This window comes from Anneissia japonica, unplaced genomic scaffold (genome assembly GCF_011630105.1).
Source record: "Anneissia japonica isolate Jap-2015-1 unplaced genomic scaffold, ASM1163010v1 scaffold287994_len634616_cov204, whole genome shotgun sequence".
Classification (NCBI taxonomy): Eukaryota; Metazoa; Echinodermata; class Crinoidea; order Comatulida; family Comatulidae; genus Anneissia; species Anneissia japonica.
In genome coordinates, this window is record NW_022707798.1 from 443100 (window position 1) to 464493 (window position 21394).

Consider the following 21394-nt stretch of genomic DNA (forward strand, 5'->3'; position numbering starts at 1 on the left):
GTATAAGAGACAGATATATATATATATGTATATATATGTGTGTGTATAATATCCATTATGTTTTTTTTCTACCTCCAATGTGGAGCTTGGAGAATTCCAACACATCCCAGCAAACAAATTAGTTGCATTTTCAGTTAACCTAACTACAAGTTTCTAATTCTTACTAAAGACTGACGCTCTCCCAAGGGAGAAATGTTGTATTAAATTCATCATCAGATGGTGGAGTGATGCAAATTCAATAGGAGAATATCATCACAGTTAAGACCATCCTCCTCAGATCCTAATCATTAAACGAACATCAATAGTTTTCTCTGTATAACCAAGAAATTGTATCTGTAATTAAAGATGAATTCCTATTAGAATTATAGTCAATACTATATTTATTGCAATTAAACGATATCATTGCGTCTTTGGAGACACTCGAACGATGGTTTTCCATATCCTTGTCTTAAAGCTTATATAGTATAACTAATATACTTACTTAATGTAATTCTGTTATGGGCTTAAGTATCAATGTAATATTCTATATTAGTATCAAAGCCTACCTAATGACTGCGGAAGGTTGTGTTTTACATTATATCTGTGCATTTGTATTAGGTATCATAGATTGTTTCTCTAAAGAATATTCCATGTTGATTTCTATTTCTATTTTATGGGGTTCTTTTTCCTTTTTTCAATATTGCCAGTTTATTAGAAATTTCAATCTTAAGAAAAAAAATCTTACATTAGAGTAAAATTAATCTCTAAAAACCCCATCTTTCATTACGGAGGTTTTAGAAAAGGTTTTAAAACATGTTTTGCATGTTATATGGACCAACAAACGTTTATGATCAAAATTTCTATAGTTGCATATTGAATATAAATTGCTCACCAGGGCAGTAAAGTCTGTTACATAGAGCACCAGGAAGAACATACTGTAAAATAATAGAGGGCAGTATTCATCAATATTGTAATCAATTTGGTATCTTGTATGGAGAGCATTTGCTCAAAATGGCCCATCATTCAAAATGACATGCAGTACCCTTGCATATAGTGTGTGGTGTTGTCTTAATTTTAGTTATGTATTAAAACTATATAATGATAATTATTTCTATTTCTTTATTATTAAATTATTTATATATATAAAGTTTATAAATATATACAAATTCTGCAAGCTTATATCATAATCTTCCTTTATTTTTCTCTTAATCTCTTTGCTTTTTTCAATGTTTTACTGTGTTCTTCATTATATCTGTTCTGTCATTCTTTTTATTTTGCATGTGTAAACATTTTTCATTTGCTTTAAATTTCTTATTCATTTACTTTTCTTTATACTTCTTTTCCTCCTCTTTGTGCAGTTAATGGGATGTGGAGTGCCTGGTCTGTTTGGTCATCTTGCAACACACTTTGTAAACGTATGCGAACAAGAAGTTGTTCAAACCCCGCACCTGCGTTTGGTGGCGCAGGATGCGATGGTCCCACAGATGAAACGAGCAATTGCTTTGGCGATTTCTGTCAAGGTATCTAAAAATACCTGGCCCTACCTATCGAATCATCTTACTGTTCTGCTAACATGTGACCACAAAAAATATGAAATTTTGAGATTAGGTTTTGATTGAACTTATGATCTGTGTTTAGGAATAGTGCTCTAACCAGACTACCATCATACCTTTTGATATTTGTGGTGTGTAATAACAATATAACCAACAAATTTAAATTACTGTTTTTCATGACTTAACCTCTAGTTTTTGTCAAAGAAGATGTCATTATTTCATTGCATGTACCATATTTGGTGTGATTCAGTCATCCATAAGCCCATGTGTAGAAAAAATCGGGGTTTCACAGAAACCAATCTGTAGTCCACTCCTATCTGTTCTTACATGCACTAAATATCAAACAAATTGGACCACAAACAGTATTCATGGACCTAATATTCCCACAATGTAAATAATTATTTACAGAAAACTTGTATTCATGCAAATGTTTTATGTATTTGAAAAAAAATATTCAAAAATAAAATTAAGTAGTATAGGGCCATAGCCTGTGGACTCATCACAATCACAGACATTTGGGGCGAAACTTAATATACAATTTGTTATCTTGTTAACATTTCTTACTTTGAAGATTTATGGTGTTAATAAATTATTTGTTTTTCTCATTGTAACAATGTTTGGTTTTAAAAAACCTAACAGCTAGCTGCTTTTAACCTTACCATAAGTATTAAAGTTAAATTTTGCGGTGTTTTTTTTTAATTCTGCCTTAGTATCGCCTGGACAGACTGTTAGGGACCAAGATGGGTCAGATACCAGTCCAGACTCAAGTCCAATTCCTGGATTCCCAAATCAAAATCAACTAGGAGATTCATCTGGTGAGTTATTTATTTTAAGTCCACTCTCTCAATTAACTGTGAATGGCTCTGTAAGTTATATCACATGATACTAGGTTTTATATGTGCTTTTTCACGATGTAATATGTAGGTTAAATGGATGAAGTTAATAATTATTTATATATTTATTAGACTTTGCATTAACAATACAAGTTGCAACAGGACGGTAGCCACTGGCAGAAAGGGGAAACAGTTGCAAAGCATCTTCTAAAACAGCCCAAACCATTGCACTCTCCACAACAATATGCACAGTAAAAAATATAGTATACAAATACAATAAATAATGTAAACAATATCAATCGGTATCATACATAGATAAATTTAATTTGACTTAACTAAGCCGACACTTAGCACAGCGACAACATGTAACCTGTGTGGGTGTGCGTGTGTTTGTAATAATATCTTGTTTTAAAACATTAAATATAATTCTTGTCAACAGTTTTTCTTGCTATTTAAATTTATTTGATACAAAAAAAAATTAATTTAAGTTATTGACATATTGAACAGGTGTCACAATTTAAATTAAGTTTACTTAATGAATCTGTTGCATCTTGGTTTTAATTAACACCTCGAAAATTCAATTCATTACAAGTTTCATTCATAAGTCTTCATATTACAGCTCTCAGCGTTATCCCCAATATTTTTCACACATGCGTGATGAAAAATTCATCTTTTTATTGCAAGTCTTATGAAACATGAGATAAAGTATTCATTAATTTTTTTCAGTTGATTATGGAAACATTATCAATCAATAATTTTACAGGTTATTTTCTAAAGGTGTTAAAAAATGGGAAGAAAATGTAAACAGAGTTGTTTATCCTTCATGTGGATACACATCAATCAAAGACTTGTATTGAAGAATAACTAATACATTGGAATTACAGTGTTGTTATGTGCTTTACCAATGCAAGTTGTAATAAGCATTGTGGTTTGGTAGTTATGGCACCCAGCTTTTAGACTTGTGCTGGGTTCAAATCCTACAAAATGCAGGATTTTTTTTTTTTTTTTTCGAAGTAATATTAACTCTACCTGCTAAAGAATACTATGCGATATATATTCACCTCTAACACATAGAGGTTGGGAGAAATACATATATTCATAATACTAAACAGTTTAGGCAACGATCAAATATATCTAATCGATATGGCCAGACACTTTAATAATAGTCCTTATCAGATATGATTATACTGTATTGTGAACTTTAGTTAATGTTCAACCCACACATACAAAAGAAACATTTAAAACATAACTCTACACCACAACAGTGAATTTAATCTCCTTTATGTAATCTCATGTTTCCTTTTTTTTTTTTTTTTTTATTATATCAATAAATTCAAATTCAGTGACATATGTTAGATAATGCATACACAAAATAGAACAGAGCAGCCTCATTGATTCGTCCAAGCTGTTGGTCGTCACCGTGTGTGCTATGCTAAACCATAACTATCTTTCTGTCCCTGGTTTAATTCCAGTGCTGGAGGGCTGAAATACAATTTGCGATCGTGTACCATCTTTTGGAAGAAAAGTTAAACTGTTGGTCCTGTATGCTCCAAAAATGTGTTCTTGTTCAAAGTACACTTATCGGAAAACTAGCATTGCCAGTTAGGGCGAATAAATAATTAAAAAGATGACTAGTATGGCTATGTTTTTTTTTTTTTCACGTGAACCAACATAGGCCAACAATAAATGTGTGCGAATGAATCGATATATTAGAAGATGTTTATGTTGATTATATTTAGATAAGTCAGTCTAATAAAGATACGTTATCCGCTCAAATTGTTACCCATCAACCGGTTACTACACAACTTATTACTAAACAAATAAAGACCACAAAAATATATACACATAAGTACAAGGGTTCATTTTCTTGTTTGGTTTATCATGATTATATTTTACTATCTTAACAAAATTATGGCAACGGTTAGTAGACCTTACCATTTGGAACATTAATTGAGATGTAAATAGATTAAATTGCATGCTTATTGTTTACTCACGCTCTGTTTTCAAGATCTACATTTTTTTTTCTGTTTATCCAATCATGGTTAATCCTATTTTTTCTGAAACAAACTTTTTTTTTTGTTTTCAATTCATCAGAACAGGTGAAAATGCTTGTCATCTTTTAGATTAAAAATCAACGCTTATTGATTCGTAATCTATACAATGTAATTTGAATTGGTTTTAATCAATTGTGCCTACATTATTTTGCTAAGTGCTACATTTTGACTATGATTTTCCACATTCGTACTCATATATATGCCTAGCCATCTAGCAACTTTTTTTTGTACATTGACATTCATTTCTGTTATTATTCACTATTGTATTCATTTACATACTCGTATTGATCTCCCTCTCAAAATATGCCTTATGGCGCTATTGATACGGACTTGTATGTATTCCTATTCCATTATAGCCAACATTATTCAAAACAATAATAATAATACATTAAAGAAGTATATTATCCTTAGCCCATATTTTACAACATTAATGAGTACATTATCTATTCATTGTAATTCATTCCATTTATTTTACTGTAATTTGTTATATTCATTCTGTCCATTTACTATGCAAACATAAATTGATCATGTCGCTCATTCAATCATTCTTTAATAAAACATTTTTTACATTTCCGTCACTTCAAACGACAAATACACTCACCAATTACAGGATGCTGCTCATAGGACCTCAATCTGTTTGAAGTCCCAAGAAAAAAATGCAATGGCAAGTTTCAGAATTTGAACCCAGGACCCTGAGAATTGGATGACTCTGCCTTAATACATAAAGCTTCATAGCATTATAATTTAGAACTAGGATAGATTCTACTAAACTGCTCCCAACCCAAGTGATCTTAAGCCTTGTTGAAATAAGCATGGCAAAGCAATTACTCCAAGAAGTTTGACCCTCCGATCCCCCTTAATTCAGATTTTTTTTCAACTGAGTGTCCATCATTTTTCCACTGGTCATTTTTTACTAAAAGATAACAGGAGCATATTAAAGAGAGGTAGGATAATTATTTTACAGTAAATTATTGACTCCATCCAGGTCTGCAGGTACTATAAGTATACCCAGCACAACATATCTGTACACATACACAAGTGTGAAATAATATACTAGGAGTCAACGGCCAACCATACTTAGTTTAAGGAGTAGGTATCATTCACAGGGATTACAACTCAAAACAAAGGTCTAGCGCATAGAGTTTTTATGCATTATGTGCTCTATAAATCCATACTTATCATTACCAATAGGCATGAAAGACAAAAGCTTGAGAATATAAAGGTAAAATAAATGGAAAAGAAATAGGGATGAAGGTAAACTATGAAAGTGAACTGAGAGCAGTAGCCTTCTAAATTCAAGAATATTTTGTTATTGTTATTTTCTATTTAGGACTCAACCGACCATTCATCACCCACTCACTTGTCAAAATAGATTTTCATGACATGTCTTCGTCTACTTATATATTCACTTTAAGCTTCATTCATTTATTAATCCAGGATTTTTTTTTATTTATCAAAGGTTTAGTGTTTAAGCAGGTCTTAGTATTTTTCTGCCCCAGAAATTATGGTATATCAGTTAGAGTTAGTGTGTTTACAGTATTGATATGAGGTGCTGACAACATTCTTGATTTTCAATATTTTTCTTAATTTTTTTCATATATTTATTCAGTTATTCAATCAAATTAAGTTACATTCTTATTGATTAATTTGTTGATATATATTGTATTTGATATTTTTATCCATTATTGCAATATTAATCATTTTTTATATTACTGCTCCATCACTCTGTCATGTCAATCAAAACAACATTTGTCTCTCTTTTCTCTGAAAGTAAAACAGACGTAATATAATACAATTGACTATGTCCTCCTTCTCTATCTCCATCAACATGCATTTTGTTATTATATGAAACAGAGAATGATTAATGTACTATGAGTGAAATTATTTTATATATTAGTGTAAGTAGTTCAGTAGAAATATGTATTATTAGATGAAAAGGAGGTTGTCTTTGAAGCATTTAAAGGAGAGATGAAATAAAGAAAATGATAGTAAAATTCATTGCTGACTGCATGTAAAATCTATGTGTAAGTCTTTGTGGAAATAAGTTGAATCTGCGAGCAATTCTTGCAGTTCGGGTGCAATTCACTGTAGTTACGTGCAAGTCACTTGGTCACGTAGAATTAATATTGGACCTTGTCAGATTTATAGTGGTCTGTGTGCTATTCATTGTGATAGAATTAGAATTCAGTGTGGAGTACATGGAATTTAATTGTGGTCTTTGTGTAGTTGTTGTCTGCGTGTAATTAATTGTGTCTTACATGTAATTAATTGTGTATTGCATGTAATTCAATCTAGTCTATGTGCAATTATCAGTTTGCATGTAATTCATTGACATGTGCATGTAATTGTGGTCTATGTGTAATTAATTATGCATTGCGTGTAATAAATTTTAGATTGTGTATTTCATAGTAGACAAATTATAATTTATTGCAGACTAACATGTAATTATTGTAAACTATGAGCTATTTATCGCTGTATATTTGTAATTCATTGTAGTCTTGTGTAATGCATACAGTCTATGTTCAACTCGTTGCTGACTGCATGCCACAATTCATTATAGCCCACACAGAATTACATTGAATAGATTACAGACTGCGTGTAAATTGTAATTGATTACGGTCTGCGTGTAAGGCATTGCAAACGGCATGTATTTCATTGACTTTTAATTCATTATGGACTGAGTATGTCAATCGTTGTGGATTGTACGATGTATCGCAATATATGTGAAATTCATTGTTGGTCCACATGAAATACACTGCAGCCTGTGTGCGCAATTCATTGCGGTCTATATGTATCTCACTTCAGTCATTGTTTTCATTTATAGTCCTTTGTCATCTTTTAAAACTGAATAATGATAACCAGCCAAGTTTGCACAATACTCCAAAGTATCGTTAGTTGACAAAAGCTCAATATCACGTACCACCCTTAGGGAGGATCCGTGCTCCATGCTCCATATGCGTGGAGTACACACTCTATAGTTTTTCATCTCTGATTTCTTCTTGAGATGAAAGTTGATTGCTGGCTAAACAATCTGTTCAGTTTTGTTTTAAAGAAGCTTTAGCATTACTGGATTTTCAATCAAGTTTATAAATTGATAGAGGACGATGTCTTGAATAGTAATCTGATATCAAATTGGTCAAATCAATTGAGCTTAAATTGAATAGGTATTAATTCAAATATTGAATATGCTCTAATAGTAATTGATTAATTCACTTTCTATACTCCAAAGTAGTATTGGTTTTTTTCTATAAATATTGAATATTGGCGGATTGAAACAAGGCAAATTTCTAATTTTCAGACTTTGAAGGTGTACTATATAATGAGTTTTTTATTGTATACATACTGTACAAGTAAATCTAGGGTTCTTTTTCCTACCAACAGAACGCCCTTCTGGTAATGCAAACACAATAGCGCTGTTTGTTGGCATCGGTCTCACCGTTCTGGTCTGCATACTTGTCAGCGTTTTTGTCATCTCCTACTTTGCAACAAAGCGCAAGAAATTGCGTGGACGACACTGTCAGGAGATATCTGGTGAGTATACAATTATTTTAGATGCATCGATAACGGTAATCAATGATGGTTCGAGGGTTTGTGTTACGATTTGTAGCAAAGGCTTCACGGTATCATTCTGAATATCTGAAAGAAGAAACAAGTGATAAAATTTGATATGAATTTGCATCAACATTTTCTTTGTATTTTTAGCAAAGATTAAAATTTGTGACCAGGCGCTTAGGATGCTGTCAATCATATAAATGGTTTTTATTCACTTTTCTCAGACTAGCTCATTTTTCTTCTAAAACGTGTGGTGTTTAACGATTTGAGTGAATAAACGAATACAGATAATTTTAAAAATAGAAAAGGAATGTTGAGGACAGATAGAAATATCTGGTTATATGCCATTTATATTGAATGTGAAAGAATATATAAGAAAATAGATAAGCCGGTGAAAAATAAAGAGAATCTTGCTGGCAAGGTAACAAAATAAAGACCACATATCAATATACATATAGCATGCATTTTGTAATTAAAGCTTTTAAGGAGAAAAAGAAGGATGTAACTATGTTTTCTCCATCTTTCTTTTCTCAATATCTTCACCATTTCTTTCTTTGTTTTCACTTTATTTTTCTGTAACCTTGCCTTCCTTCTAATGCAATATAATACAAACCTTTCATTATTCTGGAAAGTGCTTTCAATGCAAAGGAACTCAATAATCATAATTAGCAATAGGTGGAGGGCATTTACATTGTATTTTGTTATTGTGTCGAAAATTTTAATAAATGAATAAAATGTAGTACCCCTCTAAATTTTATACAAGGAAAAAATCAAATTAGCTAGTACTTAACTACTAACTTAATGGCAAGAATATGACAGAACAAAACAAAAATTCAAAAATGGTTGGCTGTTATAAAATTATGCAGTGAAAGATGAACGACTTCAGTCAGTACACAAAGAAATATGTAAATATATGGCCCAAGGCTCAATGTTTTTTTTTGTAGGACATAATTTTAGATTTTAGTTCATGCAAGGTATTGATTACATCATTGTACGTGCCGCGTATGTTTATTTATTGGTACACACATGCACGCCAACATTATTAGGAGGTGGTGTGTACATGAATACCTACAATTCTTATTCACCTAAGAAGTACATGCTTTATTGATACAACACAGCATAAATGAAATATTAAGTATATAGACAACTCAGTATGAGAGGTTTATGTTCTCTTTTAATATTGACTGACTACAATTCACTTAACATATACATTGATACTTTATGTAGTTGTATTGTATTCCTTTTTTCCTTATTTTTTTTTTTTTTTTTGCTCTCTGCAGATGAGACAAGATTAGCCATGTTGACTATGCAACCCGATTTAACACAGTCTTCCCATCCAATACAAACACAAGCTGTTCTAATGGCCTCCAATCCGGAGAAAATACAAATGACGACATCTCCGCTAAACCTATCGGACGGATCAATGACGTACTGTCCAGAACTGAAGCAGGTTTCACCCGAAGGAATGCGATACAACGTTCCATATGAGGTCCTTCAAAACGGTAATGGATTTGCCAATGGGTACTCCAACGGACATGCCATGAGTCGCGAGCACCTAAAACTTAACCTTCCCCTGGCTTCGTCTCGCAAATGTAGTTGTGAACTTTACTCCCCGACTCATAGGTCAGGTCGTTTCACACCTGTAACCCATGTCTGTTTACCTTACCAGAAATCAGACCAATCAGACTGTTGCTCTGATAGATGTTTGTCTAATAAAGAACCGATGTATGCTGAGCCTATCTTGCCAAGCCTCACCAATAGTGATTCTATGCCTTCAGAGAAAAGCTTCTCATCCAGAGGAAGTGATCAACTCAGGCCGTATGATTCGGATACTGTAGCAACCTCAGTACTTAGCTCTGGCTTGCCTGCGCACATCGACACAACTTGTGTGGCCTGGGGTACGATTGGTTCACGCGGAGGTAGACTAAGTGTCCCAAACGCAGGTAAAGTTTTAAAGCAGTAAATTTGGAAACCCTAAACCAATCAATAAATTGCTTATTTAAAAATAATAAATTATTAGTTTTGTTAACAATAATAATAAAATTAATAATAATAATTAATAATAGTATAAACTTTATTTGCAACACTTTTTGACCTCAACAGTGTTTTTCACTAAGGCCATAAAATACCTGTAAATTAGAAAACAGAAATCAAAACGTTATCAATTTTCATGTAATATAGTTTAAGCAAATCAATTTTACTGGAACAGCGAACACTGAATCATTTCAATCTGTCTTATTTGAAGGCGATAATATAGTGAATCCTATTAAATTAGAAACTCAATATTTTTTAATTTTTTTTTCTGAGGGTTATCTTATATTTTACCGCTAGCGGTGAAGCTTTACTGTAAAATGATGATATAATTGTAATGGGAATATTTCAGGAAGTACTCCCAAGTAATAAGTTTTTCTTGAATACTTCCCATGAACTTAGTACCTTTACATTAATATTTTTTATGCTGTTATTGAAATGAAATTTAATATTGCATGACAAAGTAGACGTTACTTCATGTATACCCAACTCAACCTTGAAACTTTAAAATTGAAAGTAGCTTACAGGTATTTGTCTAGAATTTAATTATTAAATTTCACCTTTTTTATAAATGGATTTATGTTTTGTTTTTTTTCTTTTAAATATCAAATTAGGTTTCATTCACTTTGTTAAAAATGAAAAATATCCCTTTAAATTTTATGGATGAAGACCGCTGTATATTTGTGCGTAGATTTGAAACGTGATCTTCTAAATCAAATTTTTGAAACTCAATTTCGCATATCTTTTTTGCTTTAGGAATCAGCGTATTTGTTCCAGAGGGAGCTGTACCAAAGGGTTACTCGGAAGAACTTTATATTACGTATAATAGGGAAACAACAGACAAACCCAAGCTCAACAGTAAACAAACAATGCTGACCCCCATTATTATCGCCGGGCCGGTCAATATGACTTTGGTTAAACCCATGATTCTAACCTCATCTCATTGTGCGGCACAGATAAATAGTGACTGGAAATACTCCATTTATTATTGCAAGGGGCAATCAAGGACAAATAGAACATGGGAGGTTGGTATTTGATTTTCAGGGTATAAATTTCTTTTTTTTTCCCCTCTGTTTCCAATGTATTTCTCTGTATTAATGCAATGTAAATCCTGGTTCCATAAAATCATAAGACAGTTGCTATAACGTTTTCAGTGCAATTGTTACAATGTGAAGTTGTCCCCGACAACTCTGGAAAAGGTTCCATGATTTACCAACAAATCAGTGTCACTCCTATAGAGTCCAATGTGGAAAAAAATTGTGGTAGACAGATGGCAGTGTTGTACACTTCTCTTGCACTTATACATTCCAACAACCTTGTTTCTCACTCACTTTTATTTTTTTTTCCTGTTTTTACTTGTGTGACACAGTTTCTTGATGTTAGTTTCATTATTCCTCCCAACATTGTTTCTTTTATGTTTGTTCCTTCATGTGTAAATTCCACCTTATATTGTGTTTTACTTTGTGGTACATTGTTTCCTGATATGTATCTATCTGTGTCTGTTGTGTCCAAATATGTTTTTCTGTTGGCCTTTTTGATTTCGTTATTTCTTTCTATCAACTTCATTGCCTTTCCTACCCAGACTATGTACATTCTGCTTCGCATTGCCTTTAACAGTATATCAACATCAGCCAACACTGATGAATTTTGCTATTACACTCATCATATCATTATAAGGAGAATGCTAAAAAGATGTCTTATATTCCGCCATGTCCATCAATCTTATTCATTCTGTAAGTAATATTAAGGATCAGTGACATCACATCCAAAATGTGACATCAACAATGGTGTGGCATTATTCAAATAATGACAGGGATAATTTGTATATTATTCATGTCATCATTTTATTTTCTCCCCGAAATGTAAATCTGGTAGGCATTATGTAGAACAAGTAATAATGCCTACCAGAGCATGCAATAAAATAACAATGAAGGCATGAATCATAAGTCAATAAAAAAAAAATATTTATACAAAAATTTAAAATAGTTATAATAATTTAATATAAACTTGCTAAATGTAGAAAAGAATATCATGAGGAAAATAATAATAGTCATAGACTATAAGAATAAAAAAAATCACATAATTTGGATAATGATAAGTCTTGATAGTTGATAGTAATTCTGATAATATAAATAATAGCAAAAATGTATTTATTTATAATGCCATAATAATTTATTTATTTATAATGCCAAATTTTTATATTCTGATTTAAATTTTAAATTAAAAGATAATGACTTATTTAAAAATACAACATAAGCAATTAAAACATTTTATGGTATTTTTATTGTTTTACTAAGCTCAAAACATGCAATAAAACTGTATACATTATCGAGTAGAGGGCTATATATCAGATAGTTGTCGCAGTTAAATATTTTATTGTTATTTTTAAAAATACATTTAAGTACTAGAGACTATGTTAAAGCCATTTATATATACTTTGATATTAATGTATTTCAAACTAGGCAGAGCATTTTTTTTCTCCAAATAATGAGACAATTTCTTGTTAGTTTAGTAATCTCAATATTTTATTTATATATAGATATAGATAAAATGATTATGTAATAAGGATTATTCAGCACTAGCAATGATAAGAAATTTTAGGAAGCGGAATCACCCATTGGTACATCTAAACACCGCTTGAGCGATTTTTATCCTGCAGATGGCGTCAGACTGAAAATAAAAAATTCCAAATCGTAAACTGTGACGTTACAGGGCGTGAAACTAGGCTAAATTAGCCAAGTTATTGAGATATTGCCTTCATTATTATAATCCTGTTAGATCAGTATAACGATAGATGCTGAATATAATCAAATTTTTATTCCACTCTTAAGTATGCTTAGCTTAGTTCGGCCAGCGTAATATTTAATAATTATGTTTACATTATATTCACGTGTATACGTTTATTAATGTCTGATAATTCATATTTATTATAATAATATTGTGTTTTATATATTTATGTATGTATACATATATAGTATATAAATTAAAAGTGCTGCATTTATATATAATATATATACATATGTGTACATACTCACACAAAATGTGTGCATTTGCTATCGTGCCCTATAAAATATATCTTTTGAAATTTTATAACGAGAAAACTATAAAATTCAAAATGACACGATTTCAGAAAAAAGGCCCAACAGTTAAAGCAGTGAAGAATTTATCACCGGATACGTTAATCCATTTTATAGTTCAGAAATTTAAGTTAAACATTACATAAAATTTTGATTACCCTGAATGTGAAAATCCAAGTCAACAGATAGTGTAACACATAAATTGTAATTATTGGCATAACAACATTAAACAGAGGCTATATTATGTCTAGAAGTTCATTTTTCTCATAACCTCTCGGATATTATAGCATGCAGTAAGAGTTCTTAATTTGATTCTCTCTTCGGCGTGATTTCATTTCCATTGTTGATGATGTTTGAATCTACTGACCTATGATGGTCTAAAATATTATTGTTCTAGTTGTTTAGAATAATGATAAACATAATAATATTAATAGAAATGATAATGGTAATAATGATAAATTTTTTTTCAAATGTTTGTTTTTAGTAATATTTTGTGCTTTACTTTTTTTGTAATTCATATTTTTATTCCTATTGGCTTTAGAATTTTTTGTTTTTATTTTCAAAAATGCTTCGAAATAAAACATACAGTACATACTGCCCGTTGAATACAAATTTACATTGCCTTCACCATGCTTCGCTTTCTAGGTGATTTCAGGAATTACGCACAAAATATACCTTAAATACCAACTACATTACTCTTAATGTATTTTGTATAAAAGCAAATGAGAAGAACCCAGTTGAATAGCTGATTAATAGAAACGGTATTAAACGGAATAAAGTGAATAAGAGATCGACTTAATGACTATAAGTTAGTTGGAGAGGGTACTAATTACATGATAAATTGAAAGAATAGCATCAAGAGTGATAGATAATGAATTGAATCATGGATGAATATTGTTAGACAATATGTTAAAGGAGAAAAAAAAATTTAAAAAAAAAGAAGTTTAAACTTCAAGGATCTGGCTCCAACAGGCTTTTCAGCTGAAATTTAGTTATTTTTATTTAAGGAATTTACTTGTGATGTTATGAATAACTGAGGTTGATAAAAAAATATGATGAAAATTTATACTTATTTTCCTTTTTTTATTAGAAAATAGCAACGATTGGTGAGGAGACGATCAATACAAGTGTATACTGCCAGCTAAATCATGATACGTGTTCATTGGTTGTGGACCACCTAGGCTGGTACTGTTTAGTAGGTGAACCGAATCCTGATAGACACCCTTTGAAGCTCTTACAGTTAGCTGCATTTGCACCCTGTCTAAGCACGGCAATTGACTATAACATTCGTATTTATGTCATTGATAACACCCCAGATGCATTGGAGGTAAGCAAACATTTCTTGTTTTCCACCTCAAAATCTTTTACTAATATACTCACTCTAATTGTTGTATATTGTGCCCCTAAGGAAAGTCTTCTTCCCACTCAAACTCGTCTTTCCCTCTATCCAGTTTTCCCACACAAACACTTTTTCCCACACAATTTCTTCTTCACACACAAACCTTTCTTCTGGTTGTGAGAAATATACCTGACAATTTTTCAAGGATTGAACTCCGGACTCCCGAATTTGAAAGCAGGCACTTTGCCATCAAAGCTCCACTTCATTTTGCTAGCTTTTCAACACGTCTTCCAACTCAAACCCTTTTTCCCTCACAATTTCCTATTCACACACAAATCCTCCTTTTGATTGAGAGAAATATACCTGATAGTTTTTCAAGGATTGAACCCCGGACTTAAGAATTTGAAAGCAGGCACTTTACCATCCAAACCACAGTTCCACCTCATTTGCTAGCTTTTCATTGGCTGTTCATAATCAGATTAAATGTAGTTTAATTTGTTGTGTTTTGCTCAGGATTTTCAAGGCAAAATACCTTTAATCAATGTAAATCCACCACATAAAAAAAAAAAATTCTCATTAGTTTACATTGAAAATAGATCCTAAAAATGTTATTGGTTTAATTTGCCTTCTGTTAGTCACGTCCAGGTAGTACTTGAAATAAATTGCTTCTACAAAAGCATAGTAATCAATCATGTATTGCTGTTGATAAAGAGAATGAGGAAAATATATTTTTCAAAACAGGAAGATTATCTTGCAGGGATAATACTTGAATTAAGTTAATCATGTATGGTCCATTAAAGCCAACTGAGTATGGTACTTCATATATTAACGCCTGTGTTCTGATGTACTGTCTGCGTATACAGGATTGTTTACACTGTCTATTTAGGTTACAAGATTCCAATAGATAATCAGTATGAACCAATAATTAACAGACACTTTATACCATTTGTATATTCTTTGCAATTCACCTTAAATTGGCTGGTAATCCAAATTTTGTAATAAAACATCTAAAACTGAATTGTTTAAAAGTTTGTCATTAGTGAGTTGAAAACATATTATTTAATGATTTTACATGAGTAATCTGACATTCTTATTGAAATTTAAAGTTTTTTTTTTTAACAAGACAGTAAAATTAAAAGCATCAAATTAACAACATGATGCATTTAACTATTTTTAACGCATGACTACTGTACCCGAGAACAGAGTGAGGCTTTATTTAAACAGGATTTCCTTTTAATGGTTGTAAATAGAATCAATCACCTTTGACATTGCCTAGAAATCCAAATAATTTCCTTTTTCTTTATCTGCCTAAATCCAGAATCAAATCTGCTTTGGGTTTTCATCTTATTCAATCTGTCATATCTGCATCGTACAATAACAATGAGACAAATTCTAAATTGAATTCTTACAAAATGTGTTTGTTATTTAACAAGTTAGTGGATGCTTTTTAAAATATTTATTTGTCAAAAATAATTACATTAACTTTAATTGACTTTAATATTTAAATAAATTTGTATGTACTATCTCTTAATTTTAATATTTGTCATGTTTTTTAGCTTTAAACACAAATTTTCTGTGTCATTGAAAAAAATTGAAAAAATAAAAGTTATCGATATCTGGGTTTTGTATGGGAAGCCAATATCCCACCCCTTCCTCAACCATTGTCATGGATATTTATTCTCCATATATAAAATATTTACCACCATTCCCCACCCACTTATAGAAAGATGAGGGGGCTGTGTACCCCTTATCAACCAATATCAAAATGTCTGAAGTTTGAAGAGATCCAATTATTCTTAGCGAATCAGACATTAGACTGCCAGGCTAAAATCGAAATGTATGTCTGAAATGATAAGTCACCCATTGATCAAGTGTGCGTGAAATAGGTAAGGTAATCAGCTGGGGAATTGTCGTCTTGCCCGTACCTGGTAATCCACGTTCTTAGCTCATTGTTATTGTTGTTAACAGTTATCCTTGAGCTACTTTATGCAATATCAACATCTTGCTATTTCTAAGTAACATTAAAGTGGCCAGTCTGTCATCGCATTTTTTGGTTGGCTCGCATTTAAATAGTCGATTTGATAATATTATTGAGCTTCTTCGAGCTCCCCTTAAGGTTTGGAGAAGCGCTCTGCTAGAAATTATCTTTAATGACCCAAAAAAAAAAAATGTTCATTTTGTTTTTTTAAGGAATTTGATTATCTTAAGTTCTGTCCACTATCAAATTCTATGTGACAAATAAATGTGATATGTCCATATTTGGGTGTCATCATGCCCATATATGGGCACATCACATAAATTAGTTACATAAAGTTTTATAGTGGGACATTAATATGGCTGTCATGTGTTGAAATTCTTCATAATTTTCTGTGTTTTTTGGCTTCTGAGAACACATTAAGCACAAGGTTTAACATTGACCATTATTACCCCTGGTCACTAGATAACATACAATGGCAAACTAGCACAAGGTGCAACCTTCTCTGTTCCCTGGGGAGTATACCTAATCGTGCACATGTACTCAGCACACAAAACTAGTACCATCAATTCCATAACTAACATCCATCCTATAAACAGTTATCCATTTATACACCTTGTTAGATAAAGACAAACGTAGATAAAGTGGCTTGCCCAAGAACACAAGCGACTTGTAGAGCAAGAGTTTGGAACCCCTAACTTAAGGTCAGGAGTCCAAGCCACAACTGATGCGCCAACCATCGATTACCTGTGAATATAAGAGCAAGTATCTGTAAATTGGATAAGAAAGTATTTTCTTGTTTTAAATTTCAATAGAAACTTAATAACGTAATTAATTATACAAGAATGCAAGTTAAATATTGAATTTTATTTTTTTAAGTTTATTACACAACACTGAGACCCTATATCTAAGATAGATGGACTTTCAAAAGATGTTAGAATCGAATGAGTGCAATTAGCAACATGGATTCCGCGCTGTTTTTAGTTTTAAATTCTCCTTAGTAGTACTTCGATGCTCGCATCAGCAACAACAAATACATCATTAGTAAAAGGCTGGCTTATCAATTTCTGAGCACATCACCATTTACCTCTCGTTTCAATGAAAATTTCAACACTTTGCTGCGATTCTGAACGCATATAGCAGTCTACGAATCACAATCTATCTAGTTATAATATAGGCCTAAAATGCTTTGGGCATGATTTAGAATTCATAATTTCATTTCAATACAAAGTGCAGAGTCTGGTTGTCAACAGCTGGAGCAAGTTTCTGTATGAAAATTGCCCACCACACCAACAAATATAATAAATCCTTAATAGGGCATATGTTAGTTTTATAATAAATCCTTAATAGGGCATATGTTAGTTTTCATTCATTTGGCATTAAGAGGTGGGGTAAGGAGTAAAATTATGTTAATATGAAATATGCATATCTATGAATAATTCAGAACATTATATGTGGTAAAATTGGGCGCTGTTAAGTAAATAGCACTGTAATTGGCCTCCTGCAAATTCCAGAAACTTGCCAACTAGTACTAGAATTGCTAATTAGACTGATTGATCCTTGTGCTTTAATGAAGTTTTGTTATGTAGGAAATAGGTTGGTCATTACACCAATATTTTTATGAGCTATCAACACATGCTTGTATGTAATATCGCATCTGATGACACCTACGGCAGAGCACCAATTTGGAGTGTCAATTTCGTATGTCAATCATTTTCCGGAAGATAAACCACGTTCTATCTGTTAAAAGAGACAATTTAAGCAAGCTTTTAACATAACTATATTTCTTTGAATGGTTCCCTTTATGATGAGAGTGACAGAAGCAATATATAGTTCGCTATTCAATATATTATTCAAGTTCAGCCTTTACATAATAAAGTTATATACTGTAGGTCTTTGATCCATGGGATAAACAACAGAACTCAGTGTTTTGGACATATTGTATGTTATTGTGGTCCTTATTCTTCTGTGTGGGAGTGATATCTTGTAAATTTTTTGGTGGTTTCTTAACATAACAATGATGAGTACATGTTACATTATTAGTGTCCATCTCATACATATTTGCAATCATGTTTTTAATTGTGTAGCAAAATTCTTTTCCTGCGCAGTCAAGTCGTCTTCTGGCTAGTCTCATGTAATCCACGTATTATGCAAAGAAAATAAACAAGTACTATAGCAGAATGGCGCGTGGAAGAGACTTTACCAGGAAATCCATAATATAATATAGAATATTGCAGTCACAGTTTTGAGGAATTTACTGTGTCTAGATTAGTGATAAAATAATTGCATAGCGCAATCAATACTTAATTTTGAAAATTTAAAGTTTAAGTTGTGATAACTTGAACTTGGTTGGAATATGTAGTAGTTAAGAAACTTGATTGTAACTTATTACCTGTCCTTCCTTCCTCTTCTTCCTCCCCTATAAATACATAGTGTGTGACAAATCATTAAATTTATAGTTTTTGCTTCAACTACTGGAATTAGTGTGTTGAATTGATTCTTCTAATTATACTATTTTGCTATTGCCATAAATATTGCTACAAGATAATATAATTTAATGGATTGTTTATCTCTAATTCGATAGCTATGTTAACATAGTAATTTGTCATAGTATAGTATGTATCTAAATACCTAATAAATTTACAGTTTTTAATAGTTTGTAACTGAACCGATCTTACCAATTTACGTACTGTAGATCAAAAATGGCATAAGCACACTTATTTAAATGTAGCCTTACATTACTGCAGTAAAACCAGTAGGGTGGAGAGCTCATTTTTGACTGGAATGGAAAGACGCTCTAGGGAAATGTAAATTATTTAAATAAATTATAGTTTTATGGGAGCCAAACAAAAAGTAAGGCCTACCAGCTGCGAGAGATAGCATGGAAGGCATTCATGCACACATTACCATTACAATTCTCCCAAGTAAAAATTGCATAACAAAAATGAAATATTGATAACCAATAAAGATGGCAAACGGTGCAATAACACACAAAAAAAAACTGCAATGTAGAGAGGAGAAGGCAGAGGTGTAACATAGTTTCTATGCAAGATCTATGGAAGCCTTTTACAAAATGTAGGTCAAAAGATCAGGTAGACAGTGACCTATTTGACAGTAAGGACTAATATAACGATGTCCTACTTGTTCAAAAACATGATTATATAGATGCAAATTGCACCTGCTAATAGTGAAGCCAAATTTGGAGAAATTATAGTAGTTGGCTGTACCAATTCCAATTTCTTGCAATGGTGTATAAGGATGTAATACGGATGCAATTTAATAAGCAATTCATTAATTGGTGTTTTCAAAGTGCTCCATAGTTTCACCTTTACATTAAGGACAATTTGGAAAACAGCTTTCAAGAAGTTCCACATGCAGTTCTTGTTAAGATTCTAATTGCAGAGGTTGATCTGTGTCACTATCGATAAATGCGATAATATTGCTCAGAATTTTGTTATGAGCATCAGTACTATCATTAGCTCATTTCCTCCCTCTTGATTAATGCCCAGAGAGTCAACAGTGACCTTAAGTTTGCTCAGTTCTACAGTTTTGAGCAATTGCTCAGAATTTTTAAGTATTACATTAACAGTGTTGTTATGCTTAATTTCACCATTGTTTGGAAGTTAAAACAACAGTGTTTGATAACTGCTCAGTACAACTATCTCAGTTTAATTTAACTTTGCTCAGAATCAATGAGCAGCCAATGGCAGTTGATAGTCATCTCAATTCCAATATAATTTATACCCATATATCGAGAACATGTTGTTATGGATAGATAAACCCACAGATTTTTTTATTATTGCCTAAACTTTTTAACCGTGAAAATGGTATTTGATTTTTTTTCCAACCAGACATCATTCATCATTACGGCTTTTATTGACATCGTAAATTTAAATGTCAGATCATTTAGTAGACAATAGTCCTCAAATTTTTGGCCCATAAATTGCTCGTCATCTCTGCAACAGCCAGAATGGCTACACATTTAGCTTGACTTTGTCGTCATCGTGCGAGGCCTAAAAAGGATTTATCTGAATTATGAATGACATTTTCAATCAGTTTGCCAGTCATTCATTCATTTACATTGTCACTCATAAATTTGGTTCTTTTTCAACTTCTCGTTTTCCACAAATAAGCTAAAACTACCGTTAAGTAGGATGTTTTCAAGATGTTGGAGGAATATTTTATTCATTGTACTTTTTATAATTTAGTTATTTCTTTGATGCAGTGTTTTATTCAAAAAGTTTTACTTTTTTACTTTCAGAGTGTTTTACAGACAGAGCAAAAGCAAGGAGGCGTGTTACTCCAGAAACCTCAAACATTGCAGTTTCGGTATTCTGGTACCAACCTGTGTCTAAGCATTGAAGAAATAATGACAGGTTGGCGAAGCAAACTTGCTGCTAATTATCAGGTACTAGGTTAATTCTTTAGACATGCACCTGCAAATAAATCGCCAATTACAGTATGGAATTATGTTCTCCATGTATAGTACACTAAGCGTTGTCCAGACAAATTTATGACAAAAACATGTGACATGTCTATATATGGTCATGATGACATCAAATCATGACCATATATAGGCACATCATGACTATATATGGGCATACAACAGTTTTTCATCAAAGCAAATTTGATGGTGTGGACAGAGCTTAAAGCCATGTTCACACTGGATTAATTTGACTGAGATGAAGGGTAAGTTTACACTGGTGAAATCGCACAGCTGATCGCACTAATCATGTATATGTTAAATGAAAGAGTCAGTAATATGCGGTAGTAACACAAGCTCAGGGAGGTTTAACTGTCCCACTGCTTTGGGCTTTTTTTTTTCTTTTGCGGTAAAAAGAAGCCTGGTCATATTTCCTGGTCAACATTTGCTAGGTTAAACTTAACGTGTGGCTTGACTAATTTGATGAAGCAAAACGTTACCTAGGCTGTACACTAAATTGATTTTTGGTCAAACTAACCAATTAGAGGGGGGTGGGGTGCTAGTTGGACCAACAATAA

At 32.0% G+C, this 21394-nt stretch overlaps 1 protein-coding gene across 1 annotated transcript in view; it reads left to right on the forward strand.

The window, feature by feature from the left end:
* The window catches only part of LOC117106437 (netrin receptor UNC5B-b-like), a 52117-nt gene that overhangs the window by 26114 nt on the left and 4609 nt on the right, over positions 1-21394 (forward strand). The window contains exons 6-12 of the mRNA XM_033247812.1: positions 1338-1499; positions 2243-2347; positions 7801-7950; positions 9252-9914; positions 10759-11027; positions 14170-14406; positions 20655-20801. Coding sequence (XP_033103703.1) covers positions 1338-1499; positions 2243-2347; positions 7801-7950; positions 9252-9914; positions 10759-11027; positions 14170-14406; positions 20655-20801 — 1733 coding nt within the window. The remainder of the gene's footprint in view (positions 1-1337; positions 1500-2242; positions 2348-7800; positions 7951-9251; positions 9915-10758; positions 11028-14169; positions 14407-20654; positions 20802-21394) is intronic.